Genomic DNA, 18,174 nt, shown 5'->3' with positions numbered 1-18,174 from the left:
TGGGGAGGCTGAACCACTGGGCCCTAGAGGACACTTAGCACAGAAAACCACTTTATCAACACAGCGAAGCATAAAAAATGCGGAGACAAAGAAAAAGGACACAAATGATAGAAATGGAGGAAAGCAAACTACTGGATATAGAGTTTAAAACCACACTTTTAAGGTCTTTCAATAATTTTCTAGAAACTGCCAATAAACTTAATGAGACCTATAAGAAATCTAATGAGACCCTCGAGGTTGTGATAAAGGACCAACTAGAAATTAAGCATACACTGACTGAAATAAAGAATATTATACAGAATCCCAACAGCAGACTAGAGGATCGCAAGAATCAAGTCAACAATTTGAAATATGAAGAAGCAAAAAACACCCAACCGGAAAAGCAAAATGAAAAAAGAATCCGAAAATACGAAGATAGCTTAAGGAGCCTCTGGGACAGCTTCAAGCATACCAACATCCCAATTATAGGGGTGCCAGAGGAAGAGAGAGAGCAAGATATTGAAAACCTATTTGAAGACATAATGAAAGAAAACTTCCCCTACCTGGTGAAAGAAAGAGACTTACAAGTCCAGGAAGCCCAGAGAACCCCAAACAAAAGGAATCCAAAGAGGACCACACCAAGACACATCATAATTAAAATGCCAAGGGCAAAAGACAAAGAGAGAATCTTAAAGACAGCAAGAGAAAGAAACTCAGTTACCTACAAGGGAGTACCCATACGACTGTCAGCTGATTTCTCAACAGAAACTATGCAGGCCAGAAGGGAGTGGCAAGAAATATTCAAAGTGATGAATGCCAAGAACCTACAACCAAGATTACTTTATCCAACAAAGCCATCATTCAGAATTGAAGGTCAGATAAAGAGCTTCACAGATAAGAAAAAGCTAAAGAAGTTCATCACCACCAAACCAGTATTATATGAAATGCTGAAATGTATCCTTTAAGAAGAGGAAGAAGAAGAAAAAGGTACAGATACAAATTATGAACAACAAATACACATCTATCAACAAGTGAAGCTGAAAATCAAGTGAATAATCTGATGAACAGAATGAACTGGTGATTACAATAGAATCGGGGCAATAGAAAGGGAGTGGACTGACTATTCTTGGGGGGGAAAGGGGTGAGAAGGATGCGGGAAGAGACTGAACAAAAATTGTGCACCTATGGATGAGGACAGTCGGTGGAGAGTGAGGGAAGAGGGTGGGGTGGGAACTGGGTGGAGGGGAGTAATGGGGGGGGGAAGAGGAACAACTGTAATAATCTGAACAATAAAGATTTAATAAAAAAAAATAACACCTGAATAATGGAAGAAATTTTTCACATTTTGTATAAAAGCGTTAATATTATAAAGATGTCATATATCCTTCCAATTAATTTATTAATTCAGTTCTATGCCAATTAAAATCCTTTCAGGGAGAAATCAAGATGGTGGCATAGGTAAACACCTGAAATTAACGCCTACAAAACCACTTCAAAATTACAACTAAAAGACAGAATGGACATCATCCAGAACCACAGGAAGGCTGGATGAGTGGAAATTCTACAACTAGAAGGAAAGAGAAAAGCACACTGAGACTCAGAGCAGGTGCGTAAGTAAAGTGCAGAGGTATGGAGGCGCATGGAAAGGGCTGGCAACGGAGGACACGGTTGTCTTTTTCAATTGGGAGGAGTCTCAAGCTCCCGACAGCTCTGAACTCCAGTTCTGGGTGAGTCTCTGGGGACCCAGACTCATACAGGGAGAAACTGGACTATCTGGCATCAGTCGGAACTCGAGGGTGGCTTTCTCTCAGAGGTGCTGGCAGCAATTACCATGGGACACTGAGACCAGGAGCCTCTTAGGGCAGGGCTGAGGATCACCCATAGCTGTTTGCTCCACCCTGTTGATTCCCTGAGACTCTGCCCCACCCAAGCTGTGCACAGAGGCTTTTTCATATGAATGCCCTGGCCCTTTGTAATCTAAAATTACCTAACAAACTGCAGCTGGGTCAGAGAGACCCAGAACATCCAAAAGAAAGCCCAAGGCCCCACAGAAGCTTGCATTGTTTCACAGCTGGGCCTCATCTGGGCACCTCCAAACCCCCAAAAAATAAGAGGAATCTGCAGATCTCTCTGTAGCTCCTGCTGGGTAGCCTCAGGCAGAGTCTAAATTAGCACCTCCTTAGAGATCCAAGAACCATTGTACCCAGTGGTCAGATTGGGACCATCCAGATTACAACTCCTCAGATCCATAAGGGACACACCCAGGGGGCAGACTCAGTGAGCACCAAAGCCCCACTGAAGCAAGTCTTGCCCCAGAAGGGTGTCTCCAGCACAGAAGTTCTCCCACTGTAGACACAGCTGAATCTCACAGCCAATTGGCCTGGAGTTCAATTCCTCCCAGTGATACCTACAACAATCAAGGCTTAACTACAACAAGACTGTGCACCAAGCCCACAAAGGGGTGCACCAGGAGTGTACACCTCAGGTATTTGGGGAGGCTGAGCCACTGGGCCCTACAGGACACCTAGTACAGAAAGCCACTCTATCAACACAGGGAAGCATAAAAAATGCGGAGACAAAGAAACAGGTCACAAATGACGGAAATGGAGGAAAGCAAACTACTGGATATAGAGTTCAAAATCACGGTTATAAGGTTTTTCAAGTATTTCCTAGAAACTGCCGATAAATTTAGTGAGACCCTCAATAAATCTAGTAAGACCCTCGAGGTTATGAAAAAGGACCAAGAAGAAATTAAGCATACACTGACTGAAGTAAAGAATATTATACAGAGAACGAACAGCAGACTAGAGGATCCCAAGAATCAAGTCAAAGATTTGAAATACGAAGAAGCAAAAAACACCCGACCGGAAAAACAAAAAGAAAAAAGAATCCAAAAATATGAAGATAGTGTAAGGAGCCTCTGGGACAACTTCAAGTGTACCAACATCCAAATTATGGGGGTGCCAGAAGAAGAGAGAGAGCAAGATATTGAAAACCTATTTGAAGACATAATGACGGAAAACTTCCCCTACCTGGTGAAAGAAAGAGACTTACAAGTCCAGGATGCACAGAGAACCCCAAACAAAAGGAATCCAAAGAGGACCACACCAAGACACATCATAATTAAAATGCCAAGAGCAAAAGACAAAGAGAGAATCTTAAAAGCAGCAAGAAACAAAAAGTCAGTTACCTACAAGGGAGTACCCATATGACTATCAGCTGATTTCTCAACAGAAACTATGCAGGCCAGAAGGGAGTGGCAAGAAATATTCAAAGTGATGAATACCAAGAACCTACAACCAAGATTACTTTACCCAGCAAAGCTATCATTCAGAAGTGAAGACCAGATAAAGAGCTTCACAGATAAGAAAAAGCTAAAGGAGTTCATCCCCACCAAACCAGTATTATATGAAATGCTGAAAGGTATCTTTTAAGAAGAGGAAGAAGAAGAAAAAGGTAAAGATACAAATTATGAACAACAAATACATATCTATCAACAAGTGAATCTAAAGATCAAGTGAATAAATAATCTGATGAACAGAATAAACTGGTGAATATAATAGAATCAGGGGCATAGAAAGGGAGTGGACTGACAATTCTTGGGGGAAAAGGGCTGTGGGGGGTGCAGGAAGAGACTGGACAAAAATCATACACCTATGGGTGAGGACGGGGGGTGGGGGTAAGGGCAGAGGGTGGGGTGGGATCCGGGTGGAGGGGAGCTATGGGGGGGAAAAAGAGGAACATCTGTAATAATCTGAAAAATAAAGGTTTAATTAAAGAAAAAAAGAATATCCTTTCAGTATTTTCCATTGAACTTTAATAACTGATTCTAAAATTTATTTGGGAGAATAAGAGCTTAGAATGAAAAACCCAGTTAAAGTACAAACAACGTATTTTTGTGGGAAGTAAAATTGTTAAAATTGTGTAATAGTGACACAGAAACCAGACAAAATAGATGGAGGAAAACAGAATACAAAGTATAGAAACAAATCTAAGGGGTTGGTTACAGAATAAAATTGACATTTGAAATCAGTGTGGGAAGAAAAAGCTTTTCTGTAAATGGTGTTGAGACATTACCTATTCATGTGGAAAAAAATGTAGCTGGATCCCCACACATAAAAATTCTAACTGTTTAAAATTTTTTTAAACAGAGCTAGTGGAAGTAATAAGAATTAAATACAGAGGAATATATTTGTCACTAGGGGCAAGAAGGACATTCTGAATGACTCATATTAAACATAAAGAGAAATATTGTTAAAATTTGTTATGTTTAAAACACTTTGGTATATCAAAAGCAGCTATACTCTGACTCCCTCCACTCACTCTTTATTTTTTATTTTCAAGGTCAAGTGAATGGTTCTATGTAGTGAACATTCTATCTGTTGGAAGTAATAAAATATTTTTAGATTTAAAAGTTATTATAAGCAAAGTTAAATATCTAGTGGTACACTGGGACTAGATATTTTCAATTCCTATAACACACAAAGATTTGATATAATGAATGAAAAAGAAAAATAACTGAATAGAAAAATGGACAAAGGATATGTATGAACAGGTTAGTCACAGATAGAAGATATGACATAAAAATATACAAAATTATACTCCTTTCTTCATGAAGATTTAGAAGCCTAGAATGATATAAACTCATAAGAGTTGTCATTGCCCTAACCGGTTTGGCTCAGTGGATAGAGCATTGGCCTGTGGACTGAAGGGTCCCAGGTTCGATTCCAGTCAAGGTCATGTACGTTGGTTGTGGGCACATCCCCAGTGGGAGGTGTGCAGGAGGCAGCTGATCGATGTTTCTCTCTCATCGATGTTTCTAACTATCCCTCTCCCTTCCTCTCTGTAAGAAATCAATAAAATATATTTTTTAAAAAAGAGTTGTTATTTTGGGTAGGGGAATGGGCAGTAGGATTTGAAGGCATGCTCAAAAGGCTTTTCTAAAAAATAATAAAGTTTAATTTAAAAGATTCATTAAATTTGGCAGTATGTATATAATGGGTAAACTTTGCTATAAGTTTCATTGGAATGGATATGTGGAGGCAAAAGTTAAATGGATGGAAAAATGAAGAGAAGTTCAAGATCCAGAGATAGGAATTGTAGTCTATTATTCTGAAGGATCTGGATATGAATGAAAATGGATGGTGGAAAATAATAGATGTGACATTGGATCTAGAGAAGAGTAATTTTTGCTTATAATATCTATCTTTATACAAATTCCCTCACATATATGTATATGTTATATGTACATGTAGTGTAGAAGAGGCCATTAGATAGATTAAAAACAGAGTAAGATTACAATATAGGAGAGAATGAATAAATCAATGAGGTGAATTGTATTAACATTTAGACATTATACATGCTTGTCAAGGATATGGTAATTTTAGAACATGACTGCTTCTGACCTACTGATTTCCAAGGTGTTCTACCACTATGAAAATGATTCTAATGAGAATCTTATCTGTGCAATATTCTGATTATATCAATACTTTTAAACCAAATATCCTTAACTAAATATTTTCATAGGGAAAAATGAGAAAAAAAATTACCCTAAAAGAAATCCCCATTGCCAGGGAAAATTCAAAAGGAAGTGGGAAATAACAGCAGTTGAAAATGCCTCCATGAGGCATGGCCCCAAGGACAACCTTACACAAACTCTCGTCAAACGCTTCAAAGCCTGAAATATAAACACAGTCATATTTAGACACACTTATAATGGCCAGCAAGAAAATTATTTAAGCAAATTTTAAAATATATAGTCTTAGACTAAATTAAGTCTTCCTGATTGTTCCTGGGATTGAAATGTTCATACAAATCATTTTATATGTCATGATAGATTGGATTACAAACCACTACACATTTTATCAAATTTATTTTTAATTGATTTGAGAGAGAGAGAGAGAGAGAGATTGACTTGTCAATCCACTCATTTATGCATTCATTGGTTGATTCTTGTATGTGCCCTGACTAGGAATCGAACTACCAACCTTGGCGTAGCAAGAGGATGCTCTAACCAACTGAGCTACCTGGCCAGGGCCAAACACTGTTGTATTTTAATTGTTAAAAAAGATCAATTTCTTTGTGCTTAAATAACTATCTCCCTTAATCTTCCTAGTAAACAGTATAATGAAAGTATAGGTTTATATCCATCAGTTAACTTTCAGAGATGAACTATTTGATTAACTTAATAACTGTAAATAAAAAATATCAACATGATAAAAAGAAAATTACTTAGAAGCTGCATAATTAACTAAAAGGGAGAACATTAAAATGTTTTCATTGGTTTAAACTTTCTATTGGAGAACGTAATTAATTAGCACTGTCTATAATTATTTATACTCCTGAGATAGTACCACTAAATTTATATATTTGTCACATCTATTTGAGAAGCTGTTATGTGAATCTTTTTAAAACCCAAATAGATTTATGATCCCTAGATAATAATATTTTAGAAAATGTTATAAAAGATTAGCTTTTACAATAATGCAAAAATAATCAGGAACATACTTTTATAGGGAAAAATCATAAAACAAAAATATTATTGAAATTTTTAATCTCTCTGAAAAAAAACGTAAAATGAAAGCAAAAAACTTTTATAGGGTACTTTATCCTTTGTTAACTAAAAAGCAAACAGTTCTCCATAGAAGAGCCACAACTCCCAAATACAAATTCTGGATAAGGGCCATTTATCTCTATGCAAATAATTAAAGACTATCTCTAATGGAGATCTTACATCACAGTGATTTCATATCAGTAATAATGACAAGAAGTATAAATTAAGGTGCCAATATTTCTGCAAATTTTTGTTCTGTATCTTAGTTTTGCTTACAGATTCCACTTGAAATAGCTATAACAAAAATTCTTCCTCTTTTTCTTTTCTATCAGCCTCTAATATTTAAAGTAACTTTACTCACGGTACGATGGGAAATCTACCTGTAGATCGAGTCCAAGTCCAGCTTTTATTAGGATAAGGGTAAGGGCAATATTTCTTAAAGTTGAAGACCACTCCTTACTAACATGGATGCGCTCACTGATATATGGAGCATTCCTAATGGCAAAACCAGCCAATAACATCCCTTCAAAAAAGAAAATAAATCGTGTTTGATTCAGTTCATTTTTCCAAGAGGAAAACAGAAATGTTTAATTTCCCTTTTTCAAACACACTATGTCTTTCATTACTTTGGTGAAGGGCAAGTTACACACAAGTAGAGGGGACAGCATAAAGAAATGGAAGTAAAAAATGATATATCTTAATGGAGGCAAAAATGGGAGTGAGAGAATGGGCAGGAGAATGGGCCTCAGATTGTGAATATATACTCCCACTCCACACTCCCACCTGCTTTGGCAGAGTAAGGCATCATGGGAAAGTTTTAGGCAGGAAGTGACATAATGACTCTTGCATTTACTATGTGATGGTCTTGGTGAATAGACAGACATAAAATTGGAGGAGAGACCATTGAAAAGACTCTACCATAGTCCATAGTACAGTTGGAAATATTGCTTAAGTTAGAACAAGAGTCAAATTTTGAAGAGGAGAAGATTCAACGAATACTTAGGAAGTGCTGAAAGAGTGTAATGGACATAGGGTGTTAGAAATAAAATGGAGATTATTACTATTACAATTTTACTGAATATTTGGATGGACTGAATACTTAGAAGATATGAGACATCTCTGATAGTTCTTCATTAATTTTCCTCTGTCCACCTGGAGGTTATGTAAAAAGGTGATGAAGAAATAGGTATAAAACAGGTCAGGCAGATGATATATCTATGAATACACATAGTGGAGATGCCCAAACAGCTTACTCAAAAACTGTAAGACTTTTTGATGCTATAGACACTATAATATTTGAATTTGTAATTGAATTAGGTTATCTACAGAAAAAATCAGTGTTTCCCTAATTTTTTTCTATGATACATTTAAAATTAAGTAAAAAATGTGCTATTAAATGATAAAGCAACAAGAATCATATACTGAGTATATTTAAGTTATTTTAAAAATATATTTCAGGAAAAATGTGGGTATATATATAAAGAGAATACTTCTATAAATTAGCTATATATCCACACATATACAATACATACACATATGAAGATGCTATATAAATTATATTACATTAAAAAATTTCTAAATTATATTTATTCTGACTAGAATATGCTCATAATTTACATGTAATCAATAAAAAGAAATTAGAGTTAATTATACCCTTACCAAAAAGAGGTGGAAGTGGAGGCACTGAAGGTATTCTAATGACTTCCAAAAGTTTCCCCCCAATTACGGAACAACAAAAGACAAATAATAGTTGAAATGAATTTTTATCAGGGTAATGGTCAGGGCTTGAGATTGATGAGATTGCAAACCATATCACAACAAGTAAAGTTCCTGAAATATAAAAAAAATACATACATATATATATATATATATATATAGAGAGAGAGAGAGAGAGAGAGAGACAGACAGACATCTGAAAATGGATTATATTTTATCAAATATCTTATTAATAGCCAGTGCTATCTAAAGATACATAGTGTAGACCACTGGTTTTCAACTGGTGTGCCACAAGAATTTTTAAAACATGTAATACCTTACTGTTTAGTCAGGGGCACTGACCTCTTTTCCCTCTCCAAGAGCTGGTTCTTTGAAAGGAAAAACAAGATTGACAAACCTCTAGCCAAACTCACCAAGAAGCAAAGAGAGAGGACCCAAATAAGCAAAATTAGAAACGATAGAGGCGAAATAACAACAGACCCCACAGAAATACAAATGACAGGGATGCCCCCTCTCACCACTCCTGTTCAACATAGTACTGGAAGTGTTAGCCATTGCAATTAGGCAAGAAGAAATAAAAGGCATCCAAATTGGAAAAGAGGAAGTAAAACTGTCCTTATTTGCAGACGACATGATATTATACATACAAAACCCTAAGACTCCATCAAAAAGCTACTAGACTTAATACATGAATTTGGCAATGTAGCAAGATACAAAATTAACCCCAAGAAATCTGAGGCATTTCTATACACCAATAGTGAACTTTCAGAAAGAGAGATTATAAAAACAATCCCGTTTCCCATTGCACCAAAAAAATTAAGCTACCTAGAAATAAACTTAAGTAAAGAGGTAAAAGATCTCTACTCAGAAAACTACAGGACGTTGAAAAAAGATATAGAGGAAGACATAAACAGATGGAAGAACATACCGTGTTCATGGATTGGTAGAATCAACATCATTAAAATGTCCATACTACCCAAAGCAATCTATAAATTCAACGCACTTCCCATTAAAATACCAACGACATACTTCATAGATCTAGGACGAACTCTCCAAAAATTCATCTGGAATAAAAAAAGACCCTGAATACCTGCAGCAATCCTGAAAAAGAACAAAGTAGGTGGGATCTCAATACCAGATATCAAGATGTATTACAAAGCCACTGTTCTCAAAACTGCCTGGTACTGGCACAAGAATAGGCATATAGATCAATGGAATAGAATAGAGAGCCCAGAAATCAGCCCCAACCAATATGCTCAATTAATATTTGACAAAGGAGGCAAGAACATACAATGGAGTCAAGATAGTCTCTTCAATAAATGGTGTTGGGAAAATTGGACAGATACATGCAAGAAAATGAAACTAGACCACCAACTTACACCATACACAAAAATAAACTCAAAATGGATAAAGGACTTAAATGTATGACAGGAAACCATAAAAATTCTAGAAGAATCCAAAGGCAACAAAATCTCAGACATATGCCAAAGCAATTTCTTCACTGATACAGCTCCTAGGGCACTTGAAACGAAAGAGAAAATGAACAAATGGGACTACATCAAAATAAAAAGCTTCTGCACAGCAAAAGAAACCATCAACAAAACAACAAGAAAACCCACTGTGTGGGAAAACATATTTGCCAATGTCATATCTGATAAGGGCCTAATTGCCGGGAGCCGGTCCATGCTTGCTGTTTCAAGGGACCTGGCATATATGGCATACTGTTCTTGGCACTATGTGTTTTAACCAAGGTCTCTGAGAAAGGTGGTTTCCCCAGGTAGGGATTTTCCCCTGAAGTTAGGGAGGGAATAAAACCCCTCAACTAAGTGCCAGGCGGGTAATTAATCCCTTTAACTACGAACAGTCATGCTTAAACTACATAATCTTTTCTCCCTGGAATGGAGATAAGAAACGCCCTAACCTTTGTAATAGAGATTGATAGGATTGAATCAACTGGTATAAATACAGTTGTAACAAGACAGAAACACACAGAACTCAGAACACAGAACTGAGAACACAGGGCTTGGAAGACAGGACCAAGAGAGACAGAGCCTAGGCACAGAACCTACACAGAACATTCTCTAGAGACAGAAGAACTTCGCTGGCGAGAGCATGCCGGAGGATCCTGGACAGGGACTGGCCTCGGAGCCTGGAGGCAGAGCCTGGTGAGAGAGCATGGCAGGGGATCCTGGACTGAACCTGACTGCGGAGATTGGCAGGAGAGCCTGACTAGAACCTGGTGACTGGACCTGCCTGGAGAACCTGGACAGAACCTGGCTGGAGATCCTAAGCAGAGCCTCTCTGGAGATCGAGACCAGAACTTGGCTGGAGATCCTGGCTAGGCTGCTGATCAACTGAACGCTGTCTCCGTGTCATTCCTTCTTCGCCGACTCCGTCTACACCTTTGGGGACCCCTGGACCCGCTGGGGTTGGACCCCGGCACCTAATCTCCAAAATTTATAGGGAACTCATACAACTTAACAAAAGGAAGATAAACAATCCAATCAAAAAATGGGCAAAGGACCTAAATAGACACCTTTCAAAAGAGGACATTCAGAAAGCCAAGAGACATATGAAAACATGCTCAAAGTCACTAATTATCCGAGAGATGCAAATCAAAACAACAATGAGGTACCATCTCACACCTGTCAGACTGGCTATCATCAACAAATCAACAAACGACAAGTGCTGGAGAGGATGTGGAGAAAAAGGAACACTTGTGCACTGCTGGTGGGAATGCAGACTGGTGCAGCCACTATGGAAGACAGTATGGAGTTTCCTCAAAAAACTGAAAATGGAACTCCCATTTGACCCTGTGATCCCACTTCTAGGAATATATCCCAAGAAACCGGAAACACCAATCAGAAAGGATATATGCACCCCTATGTTCATAGCAGCACAATTCACCATAGCTAAGATTTGGAAACAGCCTAAGTGCCCATCAGTAGATGAATGGATTAGAAAACTGTGGTACATCTACACGATGGAATACTATGCTGCTGTAAAAAGGAAGGAACTCCTACCATTTGCAACGTCATGGATGGAACTGGAGAGCATTATGCTAAGTGAAATAAGCCAGTCAATAAAGGAAAAAATACCACATGATCTCACTCATTCATGGACAATAGAGACCATTATAAACTTTTGAACAATAATAGATACAGAGGCAGAGCTGCCTCAAACAGATTGTCAAACTGCAGCGGGAATGCCGGGGAGGGTTGGGGGGCAGGAGGTAGGGGGGTAAGAGATCAACTAAAGGACTTGTATGCATGCATATAAGCATAACCAATGGACATAAGACACTGGGGAATAGGGGAGGCTAGGGGACTGTCTAGGGTGGGGGGATAAAATGGACACATATGTAATACCCTTTGTAATACTTTAAGCAATAAAAAAAATAAATAAAAAAAATAAAAAGCTTCTGCACAGCAAAAGAAACCATCAACAAAACAACAAGAAAACCCACTGTGTGGGAAAACATATTTGCCAATGTCATATCTGATAAGGGCCTAATCTCCAAAATTTATAGGGAACTCATACAACTTAACAAAAGGAAGATAAACAATCCAATCAAAAAATGGGCAAAGGACCTAAATAGACACCTTTCAAAAGAGGACATTCAGAAAGCCAAGAGACATATGAAAACATGCTCAAAGTCACTAATTATCCGAGAGATGCAAATCAAAACAACAATGAGGTACCATCTCACACCTGTCAGACTGGCTATCATCAACGAATCAACAAACGACAAGTGCTGGAGAGGATGTGGAGAAAAAGGAACACTTGTGCACTGCTGGTGGGAATGCAGACTGGTGCAGCCACTATGGAAGACAGTATGGAGTTTCCTCAAAAAACTGAAAATGGAACTCCCAGTTGACCCTGTGATCCCACTTCTAGGAATATATCCCAAGAAACCAGAAACACCAATCAGAAAGGATATATGCACCCCTATGTTCATAGCAGCACAATTCACCATAGCTAAGATCTGGAAACAGCCTAAGTGCCCATCAGTAGATGAATGGATTAGAAAACTGTGGTACATCTACACGATGGAATACTATGCTGCTCTAAAAAGGAAGGAACTCTTACCATTTGCAACGGCATGGATGGAACTGGAGAGCATTATGCTAAGTGAAATAAGCCAGTCAATGAAGGAAAAACACCACATGATCTCACTCATTCATGGATAATAGAGACCATTATAAACTTATGAACAATAATAGATACAGAGGCAGAGCTGCCTCAAACAGATTGTCAAACTGCAGCGGGAAGGCCGGGGAGGGTTTGGGGGGCAGGAGGTAGGGGGTAAGAGATCAACCAAAGGACTTGTATGCATGCATATAAGCATAACCAATGGACATAAGACACTGGGGGTTAGGGGAGGCTAGGGGACTGTCTCGGGTGGGGGTGGAAAAATGGACACATATGTAATACCCTTTGTGATACTTTAAGCAATAAAAAAAATGTATATATTTTTAAAAAATAAATAAATAAATAAATAAAATTATATGTTTCAGGTGTTCAATTCTGTAATAAATCATCTGTATATTATATTGTATGTTCACCACCTGATGTCAAGTCTCCTTCCATCACCATTTATTCCCCTTGTACTCTTTCCTTCCTCCTCCCATCCACCTTTCCCTGAGGTAACACCCTGCTCTCCACCATACTCCTTGTGTCTAGGAGGTTTTTTTTTCTTTCATTTTTTTCTTTTTGATTAATCCCTTCACCTTTTTCACCCAGCCCCAGGTGTTAGTCTGTTCTCTGTGTCTATGAGCCTGTTTTCATTTTGTTAGTTTATTTTGTTCACTAGATTCCACGTGCAGTGAAATCATATGGTATCTGTGTTTCTCTGACTGGCTTATGTCACTTAGCATAATACTCTGCAGGCCCATGCTGTCACAAAAGGTAAGATTTCCCTCTTGTATTTTTCTATGGCCACGTAGGTTCCATTGCGTAACTGTACCATGATTTTCTCAGCCACTCATCTACTAATGGGCACTTGGGCTGCTTCCAACTCTTGGCTATTGTAAATGATGCTGCTATGAACATAGAGGTGCATATATTCTTTCTAATTAGTGTTTCAGATTTCTTTGTATTCCCAGAGGTGGAATTGCTGGGTCATAAGGCATTCTATTTTTAATTTTTGAGGTAGCTCCATACTGTTTTCCATAGTGGCTACACCAGTCTGCTTTCCCACCAACAGTGCACTAGGGTTCCTTTTTCTCCTCACCAGTACTTGTTGATTTATTGATGAGAGCCATTCTGACAGGTGTGAGGTGGTATCTCATTGTCATTTTTAATTTGAATTTCTCTGATCATTAATGGCATAAATTTTTATAAAGTATGAATGACTTTAAATTGCCATCTCTAAATTAAACGGCTACAGTCATTTACTAGAAATCATAGTTTCTAATGCTTTTTCAGGTTCTTAAAACAGCTTATGTGATGCCTTTTTGGCTTCATAGTATTGCCAAGGGTAAAAGAGGAAGATTTTGACAAATTAAATCAGGAAGTTAGAACTGAGATTCTTGTCCTCTCCCCTCTGACCATTTCTTACTCCACAAAACTGAACATTTGAAGGACTGAACTCTTACTAAAAAGAATAGTCCAGAAAATGTTATTCTACTGACAAAGAGAAAAGGTGGTTTGTCTGTCTTCACTGACCTCTGGGAGGTAAAATCACCTCTGAAAATCCATATATAAATTGGCCTCAAATAACTTATGTTTAAGCAGAAATGTATATGATTTGCATGGTTTTGGAGCTGCCAAACCATAAGCCTACCATAAAAAACATCTTTCCACAGAACTATCCCTAGGGCAGTTAGTAGATGCTAGCTCAAAATAACCCTAATAAACACTACTGATTTTAGATGCATAAAAGCCCAAATATAAAGTCCCACTGAATCTGAAATTAAAATAAAAACTTACAGAGATAGAAAAATGGTGACAGATTAAGTGGGAGCTTCACTGACATTCTCCCAGGACCAAGCTGTAATTACAACTAAAATATAGGAAAACCATCTCAAACAATGAATTGAAGACTAGCTGGAGGGAACCTGATAACCAAGGATGGAAAGTGGAGACTGGATGGAGACTGGTAGGAAGGACAGAGGCACGAGAGGGCTGGCCAGGCTCCCACAGAGAGCAGCTAAAGTCCTGGAGGGCTATCTCAGCTGTGAGAACTCTAGAGTCTAAAGCCCAGGCTGGGCTCCCAGCCCAGAGCACCAGAACTGAGAAAGGAGCCCACATAACATCTGTCTATGAAAAGCAGCAGGGTGCTGTCTACCAGGGAGGGACAGCAGGCAACCGCTTAAAGGACCAGTGCACAAAATTACACATCAGTCACTCATCTTGGGCTCTACGAAAGGAAGGGTAGAGTGGAGTAGAGCTGTGTGAGGAGAATCCAGGGTTGAGGGCTCTGGGGTTAAGAGCTAGGAAGGCAGCCACCCTGGTTTCCTGTGCTGAGTCATTCCCCTGTATTGCAGAGGATATATTTCTCAAGCAGACATTTACCATCCAGGCAGCTTTTGCCTGGGGGGAAGCAATTGCCCCACCCTGTTGGAAAACCTTGCCACATCCTGTGTAGTCTATACCTTGCTGTGGTCTACAGCCTGAGGCTCATTAAAAAATTGAGAATAACAATCAGACTGCAGGCAGGGGTGGATCTCTGGATGCTTTGCATCTTTGCCTGATCAGCTTCTAGACCCAGGGCGAGGAATAGCAGACTTTGGTGCACATCTTGGTCCTTTCTAAAGGTACCAACCCCAGTAGAGAGCCACAGCTGTAGACTGCTGATAGGTTCAAGCAGGGTACTCAGAGCCAGTCACAAATAGCATCTGATATTATTCTGCACCCTCAAAAAAGTCATAGCAGATCTACCTAACACATAGAAACAAACCTAAATAGGCAGCCCTAATGGGGAGGAAAAAAAAAAAAAAAAACAAGCCCCAAATAAAAGAACAAAAGAATTCTCCAGAAGAGCTAAATGAAATGGAGATAAGAAATTTATCAAATATAGAGTTCAAGATAATGATTATAAGGATTCTCAACAGTATGAGAAAAGATATAAGAACTATGAAAAATTACAAGTTAGAAATGAAGAATGACATAGCAGTAATAATACATAAGAAGGAATAAATAGCGGATTATAGGAAGCAGAAGATCAGATCAGTGAATTAGGAAATAGAATAGAAATAAATCACTCAATCAGAGAACTCAAAAGAAAAAAACAATTTAAAAACAGGAGGACAGCTTTAGGGAGCTGTGGGACAACATGAAATATAACAATAGTCACATCAAAGGAGTGCCAGGACATGAAGAAAGTCAGCAAAGGATAGAGAACCTGTTTGAAGAAATAATGGCAGAAAACTTCCCTAACCTGGTGAAGAAAACAGTCACACGAGTTCAGGATTTGTGGATATTGTACTAACCTTGCATCCCAGGAATAAATCCTACTTGATCATAATGTATGATCTTTTTAATTGTTGCTGGATCTCATTTGCTACTATTTTGCTGAGGATTTTAGCATTTATGTTCATTAGGGATGTTGGCCTATAACTTTCTTTCTTCGTGGTGCTTTTATCTGGTGTTCGAATTAGAGAATTAGGATAGTGCTGACATTTCTTGCAATACTGGTGTGTAGTATGAACTCCTTTGTGCCTTTGTGGTTGTTTTCTTTGGGGTGGGGACGTGGGTCTGGAAAGCTCTTTATTTCACCTTCAATTTTTAAATGATAAACTTGCTGGATAGAGTAGTCTTCTTTACGCTTGCTTTTCAGCATAAAAGTGTATTGTTTAATCTATAAGTATTTTGAGATTTTCCAGCTGCCTATTGAATTCTAGTTTAATTTTCATAATACCCATATTTTAGTGATTTTAATACTTAAAAAGTTTTCATTTCATTTCAAAAATTTCAGATTAGTAGCATAAAGATCTAATAAAAATTGATGTTTTATTTGCTCAAACTTAAAAATACCACTGCATTCTATTTTATTTATTTTTTTGTTAATCCTCACCCAAGGATATTTTTTTCCATTTCTTTTTAGATTGAATGGAGTGGGGAGAGCAACATCAATATGAGAGACACATTGATTGGCTGCTTCTTGTACTTGCCCTGAGTGGGACCAGAGATAGAACCTGCAACACATGTATGTGCCCTTGACCTGGAATCAAACCCATGATTCCTCAGTGCACAGAAAGACACTCTAAACACTGAGAAATGCCAGCCAGGGCTGAATTCTAGTTTAAATCTATTGTGGTCTCAGAGTATACACTGTATGATTGCAATTCTTTTAAATTGTATTATCTTAATGAAATCCAAAAACTTTTGTTTAAAGTATTACATGTCTCCTTTTTTCCCCAATTAACCCCCCTCCGAGCCACTCCTACCCCCTATCTCCAAGGGCAAGCCCCCACCACCCCAGTGTCTGTGCCCATTGGTCAGGCTAATATGCATGCATATAAGTCCTCTGGTTGATCTCTATCCCCCCCCCTCCCCTGCCTTCTCCACAAGGTTGGACGGTCTGCTCAGTGCCACCTTGTCTCTAAATCCATTTTTGTTCATCAGTTTATGTTGATCATTATATCCCATATATAAGTTAGATCATGTGATATTTATCTTCCTCCGACTGGCTTATTTGGCTTAGCATAATGCTCTCCAGTTCCATCCTTGCTGTTGCAAATAGTAAAAGTTCCTTCTTTTTTTTATAGTGGCATAGTATTCCATTGTGTAGATGTACCACAGTTTTTCAATCACTCATCTGCTGATTGGCATTTAGGTTGCTTCCAAATCTTAGCTAATTTAAATTGTGCTGCTATGAACACAGGGGTGCATATATCCTTCCTGATTGGTGTTTCTGGTTTCTTGCGATACTGTCCTAGAAGTGCGATTACAGGGTAAAATGGGAGTTCCATTTTTAACTTTTTCAGGAAACTTATACTGTTTTCCACAGTGGCTGCACCAGTCTGCATTCCCACCAGCAGTGAAGGAGGATTCCCCTTTCTTCGCATCCTCATCAGTACTTGTCATTTGTTGATTTGTTGATGATAGCCACTCTGACAGGTGTGAGATGGTATCTCATTGTTGTTTTGGTTTGCATCTCTTGGATAATTAGTGACTTTGACCATGTTTTCATATGTCTCTCGGACTATTGTATATCCTCTTTCAAAAAGTTATCTACTCAGGCCCTTTTTCCATTTTTTGATTGGATTGTTTCTCTTCCTTTTGTTAGGTTTTTTGCATTCCTGTCAATTTTGGGGATTAAACCCTTATCTGAAATAGCATTGGCAAATATGTTCTCCCATGCAGTGGGCTTTCTTGTTGTTTTGTTGATGGTGTCTTTTGCTGTACAGAAGCTTTTGATTTTGATGTAGTCTCATTTGTTTATTTTCTTCTCAGTTTCCATTGCCCTAGTGCCGGTGACCAATTCCAACATGTCATAATTTCAAGAGTTTCATCAAAAGGTTGATGAGACTTGGGGACTCAACAGGGTTGAGTCACACATGTAGTCATCAGCTGGGAATGGCTAAAGGTATTTCCCAAAACCTGAATAGTAAACTGACTGTGGCTGCCAGAAAGGGCATCTTAATCTACATGTTATTGCCTCCTACTGGCCAAACACCTGAACAGCTGTAGGCTATTCCCCACACTGACAATGCTTCTGTGCCCTTTGAAACCTTACCCTTTGAAGTGTATTATCTCCACCTTGCCTTAGGACAAATTGTGTTAATAAAAGCAAGGGTCCTAGACAAGGAGGGAGTCTTCAGCTCCTTTAGCTAAGCTCCTCTGACCCCAATGCTTTTCAAAATTATATTTCATCTCCAGATTCTCTATTAGTCCCCGGATTCCTATGTCATCTATGCACAGCCTTTTCCAGATTCCTGAACCCTTCTTGATGCTAGGAAAAGAACCCTGGCATCCTTGGA

General features: G+C 38.4%; 1 protein-coding gene across 1 annotated transcript in view; it reads right to left on the bottom strand.

The window, feature by feature from the left end:
- The window catches only part of LOC132233646 (sodium/hydrogen exchanger 9B1-like), a 43,549-nt gene extending 35,165 nt beyond the window's left edge, over positions 1-8,384 (bottom strand). The window contains exons 1-3 of the mRNA XM_059694702.1: positions 8,192-8,384; positions 6,913-7,055; positions 5,529-5,656 (exon numbers count right to left, since the gene is read on the bottom strand). Coding sequence (XP_059550685.1) covers positions 5,529-5,656; positions 6,913-7,055; positions 8,192-8,384 — 464 coding nt within the window. The remainder of the gene's footprint in view (positions 1-5,528; positions 5,657-6,912; positions 7,056-8,191) is intronic.
- Positions 8,385-18,174: the final 9,790 nt, after the last annotated feature.

Source organism: Myotis daubentonii, chromosome 1 (assembly GCF_963259705.1).
Source record: "Myotis daubentonii chromosome 1, mMyoDau2.1, whole genome shotgun sequence".
Taxonomy (NCBI): Eukaryota; Metazoa; Chordata; class Mammalia; order Chiroptera; family Vespertilionidae; genus Myotis; species Myotis daubentonii.
The sequence above is the reverse complement of the archived record's forward strand: the minus strand, read 5'-3'. Positions and strand labels throughout refer to the sequence as shown.